The following is an 11,287-nucleotide window of genomic DNA, read 5'->3' on the forward strand; positions in this document are numbered from 1 at the left end:
TTTTACTGTTTTATTAACTCTTAGTCTACCTGGCACCTTTGTGCTGTATTGCATTCTGCCATGATCAGCCTAAAATGAAAATTTATCTTGATAAGCCTGTACAGGATTATGGATGACTTCAGTCCAGAGTATGCAGCCTGCCTAGTAGAGAATGTGGGCTTGTAAGGACATCTACAAGGACACCTATAATACAGAAACTAACTCTCTTACTGTGTTTTTTTTATAGGAACTGGGAGCTGTGTCCTTAGATGGGTATTTTCATCTTTGGAAAGCAGAGCACACACTTTCAAAGGTACTTTTCTGTTTGTTGGTGTTATGTTTCAAAAATTGTATAGCAGTTAAGGCTGGTCACTATTCTTCATCTCCTTTAAACACTTGAAGAAAGAGCAGCAATGTCCATAAAACACTTAAAAGCTTTATGTACAATGAAATGCCCTAAAAATTAGAACTTGAGGAAAGAAACTCCCCAGTCCGCTTATTTTGGAGAGTAGGAAGTGCTCTTACCTTTCTGCCAGTTCTGGGTTAGCTGAAGTGAACCATCACCTTGATTTAAAGAACAAAGTCAAAATTTCTTGGTGACTAAGTATCCTTTATTGGCAGCGCTGGGTGCACGGGGGATCCTTCCACCTAACGTGCATACCCGAAGTGACGATCCATCTCACATTTATACAGTAAAACAAATGAATATTCAATTAACGCCTATACATATTCGTTACCTAAACCCGCTTACTCTCACTTTGTATGTTAATTAGCTTATCAGTCCTTTGCCTGGAATGTGGTGGTCTTGCAGGTTTGTAGGTGATTCATGTCCTTGTGAGCATCCTATCTTCTCCAGCAAGAAGACTTAGCACTCCCTCTAGATAACATTGGAACGTCTCTCATCCTTTTCTCATCCTTTTTATAAATAGCCCCTCTGTTAGAGGAAGAAGGGTAGGTGTCTCCTCAAAGCTGTGTGGCTATGTGACCAGACACCACACTCATGACCGGTCACCATACCCACATTCCTTGAGCAGACATACACAATCACAATCGATGTCCATTGTGCCCATTTCACACTATTTCTCCATATCAACCTCAAGTATGATGGATACTTGATGAGCAGAGTTCATAAAGGAAGTTGCATTTGTTTAAGTCTAACTGCAGATCAAACCCAGACATACTGATGTATAAGGTAAGCTTTTTCAGCTGAGAGCTGATGTCTGTGTGTATCTGCTGAAGAAATAACAGCAGCTTAGACAGATCTAAAACATTTTGCCAAAACGTCTGTTGTTCTTTGTATAATACTTGGCTTCAGCCTTTATCATCTTAGTTTGGTTCGGATAAGGCATCCCATCTCCTTCAGGTTTTTTTCTCTGGGTTAGTTACTTTTCAAGTTCTCTTCTTGCGGTGAAAGTACTTTTAGCTGTATTTGATTTTTTTTTAACTGCAACTTCCTTGAACATAACCTACAGAATTGTTCTGTTAACATCTTGCTCTTTTCTCATAATGGGCTGATTTTTTTATTCTTTTGTTTCCAGTTACTTTCCACAAAGTTGCCGTACTGCAGGGAGAACGTGTGTTTGGCTTATGGTCAGGAATGGTCAGTGTACGCAGTAGGATCACAGGCACATGTCTCCTTTCTGGATCCCAGGCAGCCTTCTCACAATGTTAAATCCGTCTGTTCCAAAGAACGTGGCAGTGGTAAGAAACTTGTCAAAGGGTGCTTCAAGTGGTAAGAAGTAAGCTATTAAGATGGCAGTTAAGATAAACTTTTAATAATTAGGAAGGATTTTTCTTGTGATAAACAAAATCATTAATAGTATGACAGTATTCCATGAGCAAACAACAAACCAAACATGAAAGCAACTCTGAAATCTAGTGATAGACAACGTTAATGCTTTTATGCTCGACAAAATTGTACATCATCCAACTAGTACTGAATTTTTTAAAGTATGCACTTCTATTTATTTGTTACTGTGTCTTACTCTGTTTTACTTCATCTTAAAGCAAATCCAGTCTTCATACCACTGCCAATAGTGTCTGTTCTTGCATTTTTCCCTGGGAATGGAAAAAAAAGCATGTTGTCTGCTCTGTGCTGTCATATTGGGAGCCTGTGCTGTGAGTGAATGCTTGGTTTGTAATTTTAAAGCCACGAGTGAGACTCAATTTTCAGTATATTTATTTGCCTTAAATATATGAAAGCTCACTTTTTTTAAAAAAAAGTTTGTGTATTTGAGTGTTTTCCTTTTGTGATGTGGATGCAGTATGTCCTGTTGAACCTTATCACCAGGACTAAGCCTGAGGGCTTGCAGGGTGCATGGTCCCATAAGCTTCTTCCCATACCCTTTATTTTCAAGCATGAGAAGGCACTGTGCTGTGATGCCCATTTTAAACCATATTAATCCCAGACTAATAAATTGCCATTCTCATTTAGCTTGGCTCTAGGCATCCATCCCTTCATGGGGCAAGTTACCAAAAAAGAATGCACATGTGCAAGGATTAGGAAGGTTTTATCTGTGTGGTTACTGCAGTTTGAACAGTGCTGTCCATATAAATGTCAGGGTCTGCTCCTTTCAGATAGGGGAGAAGTGTTTATAATACGAGGAAAGGTGCTTCACCAGCTCATGTTGTCACCTGAACATCTTGCCAGCAACAGCCCTTGTCCTGTCCCACTGTTGGTGAGGGCTCTGTGGAGGTCCTGACACTGTCACCCTTCAGTATCATAGGGAAGAAATACCAAGACACTGGAGTGCGGTGCCCAGTGGTGGCTGGTGGCTGAAAACTTCTGCCTTGAGTATGTGACCATCCCTTCTGGGGGTTTGATCTGTGTGTAGGTGGTATCTCTGGGCTATCTCCAGTTCATATCTGAAGAAAGCCTTTGTTCAGTGCTGTTTTCTGTTCTGCATAGTAGGCAGACCCCTTTTTTTTTTTCTTTGGCATGGTGGTGGAGGCACTTAAGTAATACTAATTCCCAAGACACTGAGTGTTTCAGTTTTCTGTTGATCTCACTGGGACTTGGAGCAGTACAGCACCTCTAGAATGCAGGCTCTTTACTGATTTGCAAACTACTATCCAGGTTGACTTTTAAGTGCTTTGAAGTGTTACCTGAATGTACTTTCAGCTTCCAAATGCAGCTGCTGAATGTGGTAAGTCCACATTAACTTGCGATCATTAGTGTTGTATACAAAAGCAGGTCAGAGAAGCGTTGTCACTTAGTAAGACAGGAACTGGGGCTGGTTTTTACCCAGTATAACCCTCTACATGAGAAGGTAGTTAGTGCTTTTTAGTGTATCTTATGTTGCTTTTCTTAGCAGCTGTCCAGGGAAGTCCAGACCCTGGACTCTAGTTCTTGATCTGTGAGAGCAACTGCTTTCTGCTTGGCTGGCCTGCAGTGCAATGTTGTGTGTCCCTGACTTCATAGCCTAAAGACAGCAATGTTGATGCAAGGACAGGTTTATGCAGCATGGACTGTGTGTCTGCTCCTTGTGTAGGACACACTATTGCATCATCATTTCCTTATGGGATTTGTAAAGCCCCCTGCCTCTCAGGAGTGAGACTCAATTTGCTGACCCAAATAGTCCAGGTTCACAGGTAGAAGAGTGCTAGCTATGTGGGAGACCTTAGCTGTGATCAGTTCTATGCACAGGTTGTGCTTTTAGTTTGATGGGAATAACTAATGTGAGGTACTTCAGCCCCTTAGGAGCCAATTCAAAGTGCTGTTCTTCAAAGACTGTTCTAAACATCTTAGTGGGTACATCACAGATTTCTTCCATTAATTTTTTTGATCAGAGAAAGATCCACGGTCATTCTGCGTTTTATAGCTTTTTTTTATTAATATATAGCATTAAAAAGTATATGCCATCTGCTTTCATACTCCATCACCTGTTTCTGTTAAGTAAATGCTCTGCTGGGTTGCTTCTCAAGAGCATTTATAGAGCAAAACCAGGAGGAGGTGCCCCCTTCTTTTACTCAAGTGACTGCTTTTGCTGATTGCACAGGGCTCAAGGCTTTCTGCATGTATTTGCCAGAGCCAGGCCCTTGTAATGGGGGTGGGAGGCAGAAGATGTCTCACATGCATTTGTAGTTCTCTGAATTAAAGTGGAGACTCTTATATGAATCTGGTAAATTTAATTCAGCAGGTGTGAGGTTTGCACAGTGGTTTCCCACCTATTAAGCCTGCAGCCAAGACTTCACCTCACATCTGGAGCATGACAACGTGGCCTTGCCTGTTTTAAGTGTGTTGGCTGTGGATGTAGCATCGGGTTGTGGAGGTGGCAGGATGAGCATGTGTTTCTAGTTAGGACTCTGTACAAAGGGGAAGGGTAAGCTCCCTGGCTGCATCCACACCTCTCTGGTGTCTGCTGTCACATGTGCTGCTGGGTGTATGCCAGTATGTTGCAAGTTTTCTGACATTCAGTCCCACTTGGTATGGTGACAGCAGCTGGCACATGGATTTAGCAGGCAGAACTCATTCTTTTTCCCCTCCTGTTTGAATGTCTGTTCAGCTGTAATTCAGTGTTACTTTAAAGAGGTCTTAAAAAGCCCTAGGCTTTGTAACCTGGTGTCACACTGCAGGAAGGAAAAGCACAGATGAAGTGGGGTTTAATCTCCGTAGAAGAATTGTTTGGGATAGAGTGCTTACACAGAACAAGCCTTTTACACAATAAGTAGAGATGAGAGGACATTTTGCAAATTGCAAATTCCTGCATACAGAATCTCCCCAAGACTGTTTCCAAGGGATCCTTGTTTACTTGAGGCTTCAGATTTACATTTTGTGAAAACAAAAGGTACTCTTACTCAACCTAATGGCGTAATTGAATTGTGCTAAAATGTTCTGTTTGGACCAGAAACTTGCTGTAGCTTCCTATGCAGTGGTAGAACATGGTGCTGCTTAGGTGGCAGGATTCCTAGTCTGTTTTCATTGCTGAGTGAAGTGCTAGAACTGCTAGCTACAAAGAATAAGGTGTGCTTGTGTGAGAATATTTGAGTGGAGATAGCTTCAAAATTGTTTAAGAGCCTGGTCCATCTTAGCAGCAAAGTGATTATTACTGTTACATATTTCATTATATATAATGTTATATACTTCATTACAGCTAGCCGTAATCAGCAAAATGCACTTGGTGGCAGCTGGGACTAGTTTTTCTCATATCATCACTTATCACAGCTTGGCAGGTAGCTAGGGTCAGATGTGAGCTCATGGAGGAAACCAATGTGATGTTCTTTCTTCTGCTGCCATGTAACTCACTCATGGAGTGTTTGCTCAGAGGATTGTGGCAGACAGAAGAAAGCTGCTTTTAATTCTGAATGGCTTATGATCTTTGCTTATCTGTCAGAGCTGGGGCTTGCTGAGAAGGAAGCTTCTTAACTGTGCACCGTCAGTGTAGCTGATGGCCTCAGAGGAGAAGGGAAGTAGTATGTGTAATTGGAGCTGCTGTTTCAGTAGTATCAATGGGATTTGTCTGCACTGCGGGGAAAAATAATTGTTGTGGAAAATATTAGTGGGTAGTTCCTTTAAAGAAAATATTAGCCATTAAGCAGCAGCACTGCATAGCCAAAGCATACCTCTTCCTTACTGTGTGGCATGTCCCTTCTTGGTTTGACAGGTATTCGATCGGTGAGCTTCTACGAGCACATCATCACAGTGGGAACGGGGCAAGGTTCCCTATTGTTTTACGATATCAGAGCTCAGAGGTTCCTGGATGAAAAGCCCCAGCGTGCCTGCTGTGGACAGAAGCAGAAATTGGGAGGAAGTGAAATTCTGAAGTTGACTACTGGGAGAGGCTGGCTGGTGAGTAGCTTGAGGCTGTAGCAGACCTGTGACACAGGAGTGTCATGGGGCTCAAGGACCAGTACTTTTTATGGTAATGGGAACTATTGCATGAAATCTGTTCCAGCAAAACAATGATCATGTAACAGATTACTGTAATCATGAAGGGCAAGAAGTGCTGCAGATTGCTTTCTACAAAAGTTTTATGAAGATGGGTTGCTTTAGTGTAAGGCATACTGACTACTGCTCTTATGCACTGATTTTTAAATGAACTACATTTTACATCATTATATTTTGTAATGTAATCTAACTTGCAGTTATCAGAGCCTCAAACACAAAATACATTGTCTTCCTTTAAAACCATGCTACTCTAATGTGGTACTCAAAGTAAGAGAGATTTAATTTAATTGTATGCAGTTTTAGCAACTGTGGCTTCCTGAGGAAATGCCATGGCAGGCACTTCAGTTCAATTTCCTGCATGTTATCATAAAGCAGTTAATGGCTTTGTTTAACTTCTCTCCATTATCTTTTGTATCGCGGTGATACAACTTTAAAAAACAATGAAACTTGGTATCTTCCCAACCTTTCACCTCGCCCCTCCAATGTTTGGCCCAAGTGTCCTCAGGAGAAGCTTCAGGACAACTCTGGTATCTTCAAGTTGATCTGTCTGAAGCTTCAGGGCCTGTTAACAGAAAAGATCCCTTCTTAGGCTCTGGAAGCTACCTTTTGCTTTTGTGAAACAAGGTTTTGGGTTTGTGTGGCAACAATAATAATCTAAACTTTCCTTCAACAGAATCATGATGAAACCTGGAGGAATTATTTTTCTGACATAAGTTTCTTCCCAAATGCTGTTTACACCCACTGCTATGACTCGTCTGGAACAAAACTCTTTGTGGCAGGAGGCCCCCTTCCGTCAGGACTTCATGGGAATTACGCTGGTCTCTGGAGCTAATAACTCTTTCTAAATGATGATCTTAAGTTTTCCACTTTTCTTTTGCTTTTTTCTAACAACAAAATTGCGTGATGCCATTGATTTCTGATTTAAATGCAAGTTATTTTTTGGCAGAGTTTTCTGTTGGTCTCCAACAGTTTTGTACATCTTTTTGAACCAGTTTTTTGCTTTAAACTCCTTGATCCTTTATACGAAGGGTTTTTGAAATCCCTTTTTGTTGTATTTACTCCAAATGACTCCTCCCCCACAGTTAGGCTATCTTGGCCATGTGCCCCCTCCCCTGCTTTGCTGTGAGGTAGGATTCCTTTCTTACAGAGTGGTTGCTCCTGGGCTTTCTGTGAAAGTCTAGTGGCTGCGTGTGTGCAGGTACTTTGTGTCAGTTGTATTACCTGGAGTGAGGACTACTTGTAATTTAAAAATATTAAAAATATTTATAAGAGATAAGCTACTACTTTTATCTGCAGAGTTTGGCCCTGGCCTGGGTTGATCTTATTTTTTAAAAGTACAAGTCTAATTATACTGTTTATATGTAGAGGAATACGGTAATTTTAAGCTGTACTTATTGGAGCCCAGGGATGGATTCCCCAGGGGTATTGCCCATCACACCCAATCTGCAGAAATGCAGTTCTCAAAAGTGCATTTGTATTTGAATTGTAGTTTTCAACAGTGCCAGGAGCAAAAATTGATGTTCTGTTCCTTCTCTGCCTGTCCCAGACATCACAAGCATATCTTACGGTGTTTCACAATTCTATTTCCCTTGTGTGTTGGTTGTTTAAATTGAATCAGTTCATGGTGCTGTGTGTGTGGCTATTCAGGCTTTTTTCTGAAAAGGGGCAAATTATATACCATGGGGTAGCAAAGGAGCTCTTAAATTTTAGAGTTGTTCATTGCTTTTCAAAGATGTTATTATGGTGCCTGTGGTGTTCTGTCATGGCAGCATACTGTTTTGGTTATTGTAGGGGTTTTGAAAAGTGGAAGTATACAGAGAAAAATAAAGTCTTCTTGGTGAAGCATGGCAGGATGTGTGTTTCTAGGGTTACTCCTCCAGCTACTGTGTAAGATCACTCTGTCACAGGGGACATGTTCTGCTTAGTTGTGTTTTTTTATTTAGGCTTGGTTTGAAGTGCAGCACTTTTTTTTTTTTTTTTTTTTAAGGAAACTAGACACTTGAATCTACTTGAGTGTCCTCCAGTTCTGCTGAAACAAGAGTTACTAGTTAGGTGCTTTGTGTCACCAGTGCCAAAGGAGAACTCCTGATTTGGAAATCCCAGTCCTGATGCTGATACATTAATTGAAGCATATTCCAGATCTGGGTGAGGGGGTAAAAGAGTATTTGTATGGACTGAGCTTCAGCCTCGAAACACAGGGCCTGATTTTTCTGCAGAGTCAGCAGAGTCTCTAGGTTACTAAAGAGGCACCGCTGGAAATTGTTCCTCTCTGCTGACTCTGATCTCCCTGATAACTGAGTACCTCAGTGTGTGGTCCTGAAGCCTGGTAATGTGATTGCCCTTTTCCTCCTGGTTTGTTGGTGGTTTGTTTTTTGGGGTTTTTTTTGCATAAGGAGCTTTGGACAATTCTCAGAAGAATCTGGACAATGATGTAAAATACCTCAAGTATTACATGCTTCTGTGTATTCTGCTTTCAGCGTTCTTTCTTGCAAAGGTATTTCTCATGGGGCGAAGCCATCCATGTTGCTGTATGAAAACCCTCCCTTAAAAAACTGGAAATGAACTAAACAGTGCTGCAAGTGTGCAAACAGATTGGGGCAGATACATCCCTGTGGTGGATGGAGTTTAGCCCGGTGACTGTACTTCAGTAGCTGCCGAATGGTTCACTGTGCTCTGCTGAGACCCCGTGGCATGCACATTTTCAGACTGTCTTTATCTTTTCCAATGTTCCTTAATGTTTCCGTCCCTTGCACTTTCCTGCCCTTCTGCATATGGTCTGCTTGGGGTTGCCTCCACCACCCCAAATCATCCCAGTCTTTACTGTAACAGTATTGTGCTTGCAGAGGTGACCTCTGAGCAGAAATGGGCTTGCTGGCATTTTGTCAAGCCATGCCTGACACCTTCAATTTGCTTTATTTTAAACTGTGTAGAGCTTTGAGGCTGGCTCAGGCTGTAGAACTGGGCAGTTGCCCTTGTACCTGTTTGACTGGTGAGATTACACAGTAACGGTCTGTTCCAGAGGGCAGTGGGGAGACTGGTTTATCTCGCATTGGGCACTTGAAAAAGAGAGGATAATTTTAATTGTAACAGATGTTCAGAATTTTCTTCTTGCTGTTGACTTTTCAGTCATGTGCAATCTTTTGTGCAGCTGGTGAGTGTAGGAAGCAGTTAATTTTACCATTCAGCATTTTTCAATAGACTGCCAGGTTAATTTGGGTATCTTTGGTATTACATTTTCAGTATTCGTAATAACAGGTAATCACACTAGTGACTTAGTCATGGGTTTGGTAATACCAGCCTGTAAGTACTGGGTAGCACCCCTCAGTAACGATGGGATGGACATTCCTAAGGAAGCAGAAGCTATGTTGCAGTGTTGGCTTGAGCGAAGCAATGAGGGTGGTGCTCACCCTCATCACCAAACATCTTATTCCTGGTAATTCCTCCGGTTTTCTCCCTTGTGCTGTCAGATCAGCAAGGGAGAATCGCTAGTACTCTTGTCGGGTGCTTTCTGGGATTGAGGTAAAAAAGTGAGTCTGTTTGTTTGGTTCCTTCATCAGCACAGCTGGTGTTAGTCCAAGGAGTAAATTACCAAAGAATAGTAAATAGGTGTTTGTTCCTAAACTAGTTGTTAATTTTCAACATAGATCCATTTTCAAGATACATTGCAAGTGTGCCCAGTCATCTCACTGGACTTTTTTTGTCCACAAAGCTTACAATCACATTGTGGGTGACTCTTGTTGACTCCCTTAATGAGGGGGACTCTTGAACTTCATTATGGGGATATATTTGCTGCCTCTATTTCAAGTATTTGGCAGCTTTTTCTATCTTAAAGTTTATGATACTTATGTATTAGTTATTGTTCTCCAGAACTTTATCCTTTTTCTTCACCTGAGTACGTGCTTTGTATATAGCTTGTAGCTGCAGTTAACAGATTAAAGTTGTGATCCAGCTATGTTGAGTGGTGGCTCTGTGTCTTAATTTCTACCCCTCAGCCAAGAGGCACTTCTTGGCATTTGTGAACTGATGTCCGTCACCTGGTGCAGATGTGAAAGAAAGCAGGCCTGCCTAGACCCTTCAAGGAGGTCACCTATTTTGTTCATTTGCAAGAAACCAAGAACAGACTGTCAGCTGCATCTCAGCGAAGCAAGCAGCATCTTTCACTAGCCAGGTGAGAGCTCTGAGTTTGGTTTGTGGTGGTCAGATTCCCTTATTTTCCATAAAGTCACTTTTCCAAGGTGTCTGCAAGGTTCTTAATTAGCTTCTGTCACAATTGCTGCTACAACTAAATTACTGAGCTGGAGTACAGCTTGTTCCTAGGCTGACTGTTGGAGAGCTGCATGTGATGCAGGCAGAGCTGGTCCTCTGGCCAGCCCATGCGGAGGCCTGGGCCCTGTGCTAGCCAGGCACACAGCTTCTAGCTTAAAGCCAAGTGAAAAACCCTGTGTGTGCTGCTGGCCACCCCACAGCCAGAGCCCATGGTGTGACCTCAACTTCAATGCATGCCTGAGTGTTGGAGTGCCTTCAGTAACTTCTTTGAAAGTCTGTGAAGAACAGACACGAGGAATTTGTCCATGTTGGAGACAAGGAGGAGTGGAAAGGAGAATACAGCCACATCTTGTTCAAGGGGATCTCCTGCATTATGTTCTCCCTTGCCTCTGCAAGCAGGCACTCTGGTGTGTGGTGAGGGTGGGCAAGGGGCACAAGAGAAAAGGTGAAAGCTCAACTGTGGTATCACTGTCAGGAATCCAGAGGAATTTAAAAACATAGAGGGAATACTTACTCATTGCTAAGGAGGTACATTTGAAAGGGCTTAATTGGAAACATTTTCGGAGACATCAAGTAGATATGCCTGTCATTCTTTTTTCTCCATGTTAGTTTTCAAGGATTTAAACAAGGAAGTATCTTTTTGTTTGTGATGCTGGGTTTATTCGTACCACATGAAAACCATGGCCAATTAGAAGAATGCTCCTGACAGAAAAGAATCTTCACAATTAACAACTGAGTGCCATTTTCTCAGCCTTTCCCTCTAGTATCCTGCTGGGAGCAGTATGGTCTAAAAAAGTGCACACAGACCTAGAACAGGGTGCCAGGGTTAGCAGAGTTAGGAAAATGTGGGCCGTCTGACTGTTGCTGTACCCAAAAAAACCCCAAGTAAAACACCTGATTGTATACAAATTCCGGTCATTAGGCTGAAACTCAGAGACTGTGTAAAAAACCTTTGCAGCATAATGTGATGTCTCTATAGTCCTAGATGGCGATTGTTGGACTTCAGAGCAAAAATCTAAGAGTTCAATAGGTGGTTTTCTTAGGAACTGCTTTTCTAGATTCCCTTATTAAAAGGGAAAATTCAGGTGCTGAATCTTAAATTCTCATTAAACTTGTACTTTTTATTTGCCCATTCACTTGTCCTCCTTTCCTTTC

The 11,287-nt window shown here is 41.9% G+C and overlaps 1 protein-coding gene across 1 annotated transcript in view; it reads left to right on the forward strand.

Annotated features, from left to right (window-relative positions):
* The window catches only part of DCAF12 (DDB1 and CUL4 associated factor 12), a 31,684-nt gene extending 21,860 nt beyond the window's left edge, over positions 1-9,824 (forward strand). The window contains exons 6-9 of the mRNA XM_055790245.1: positions 227-292; positions 1,518-1,680; positions 5,583-5,767; positions 6,540-9,824. Of these exons, the coding sequence (XP_055646220.1) occupies positions 227-292; positions 1,518-1,680; positions 5,583-5,767; positions 6,540-6,698 (573 nt within the window). The 3' untranslated portion in view covers positions 6,699-9,824. The remainder of the gene's footprint in view (positions 1-226; positions 293-1,517; positions 1,681-5,582; positions 5,768-6,539) is intronic.
* The last annotated feature ends 1,463 nt before the right edge of the window (positions 9,825-11,287 follow it).

Source organism: Falco peregrinus, chromosome Z (assembly GCF_023634155.1).
Source record: "Falco peregrinus isolate bFalPer1 chromosome Z, bFalPer1.pri, whole genome shotgun sequence".
Taxonomy (NCBI): Eukaryota; Metazoa; Chordata; class Aves; order Falconiformes; family Falconidae; genus Falco; species Falco peregrinus.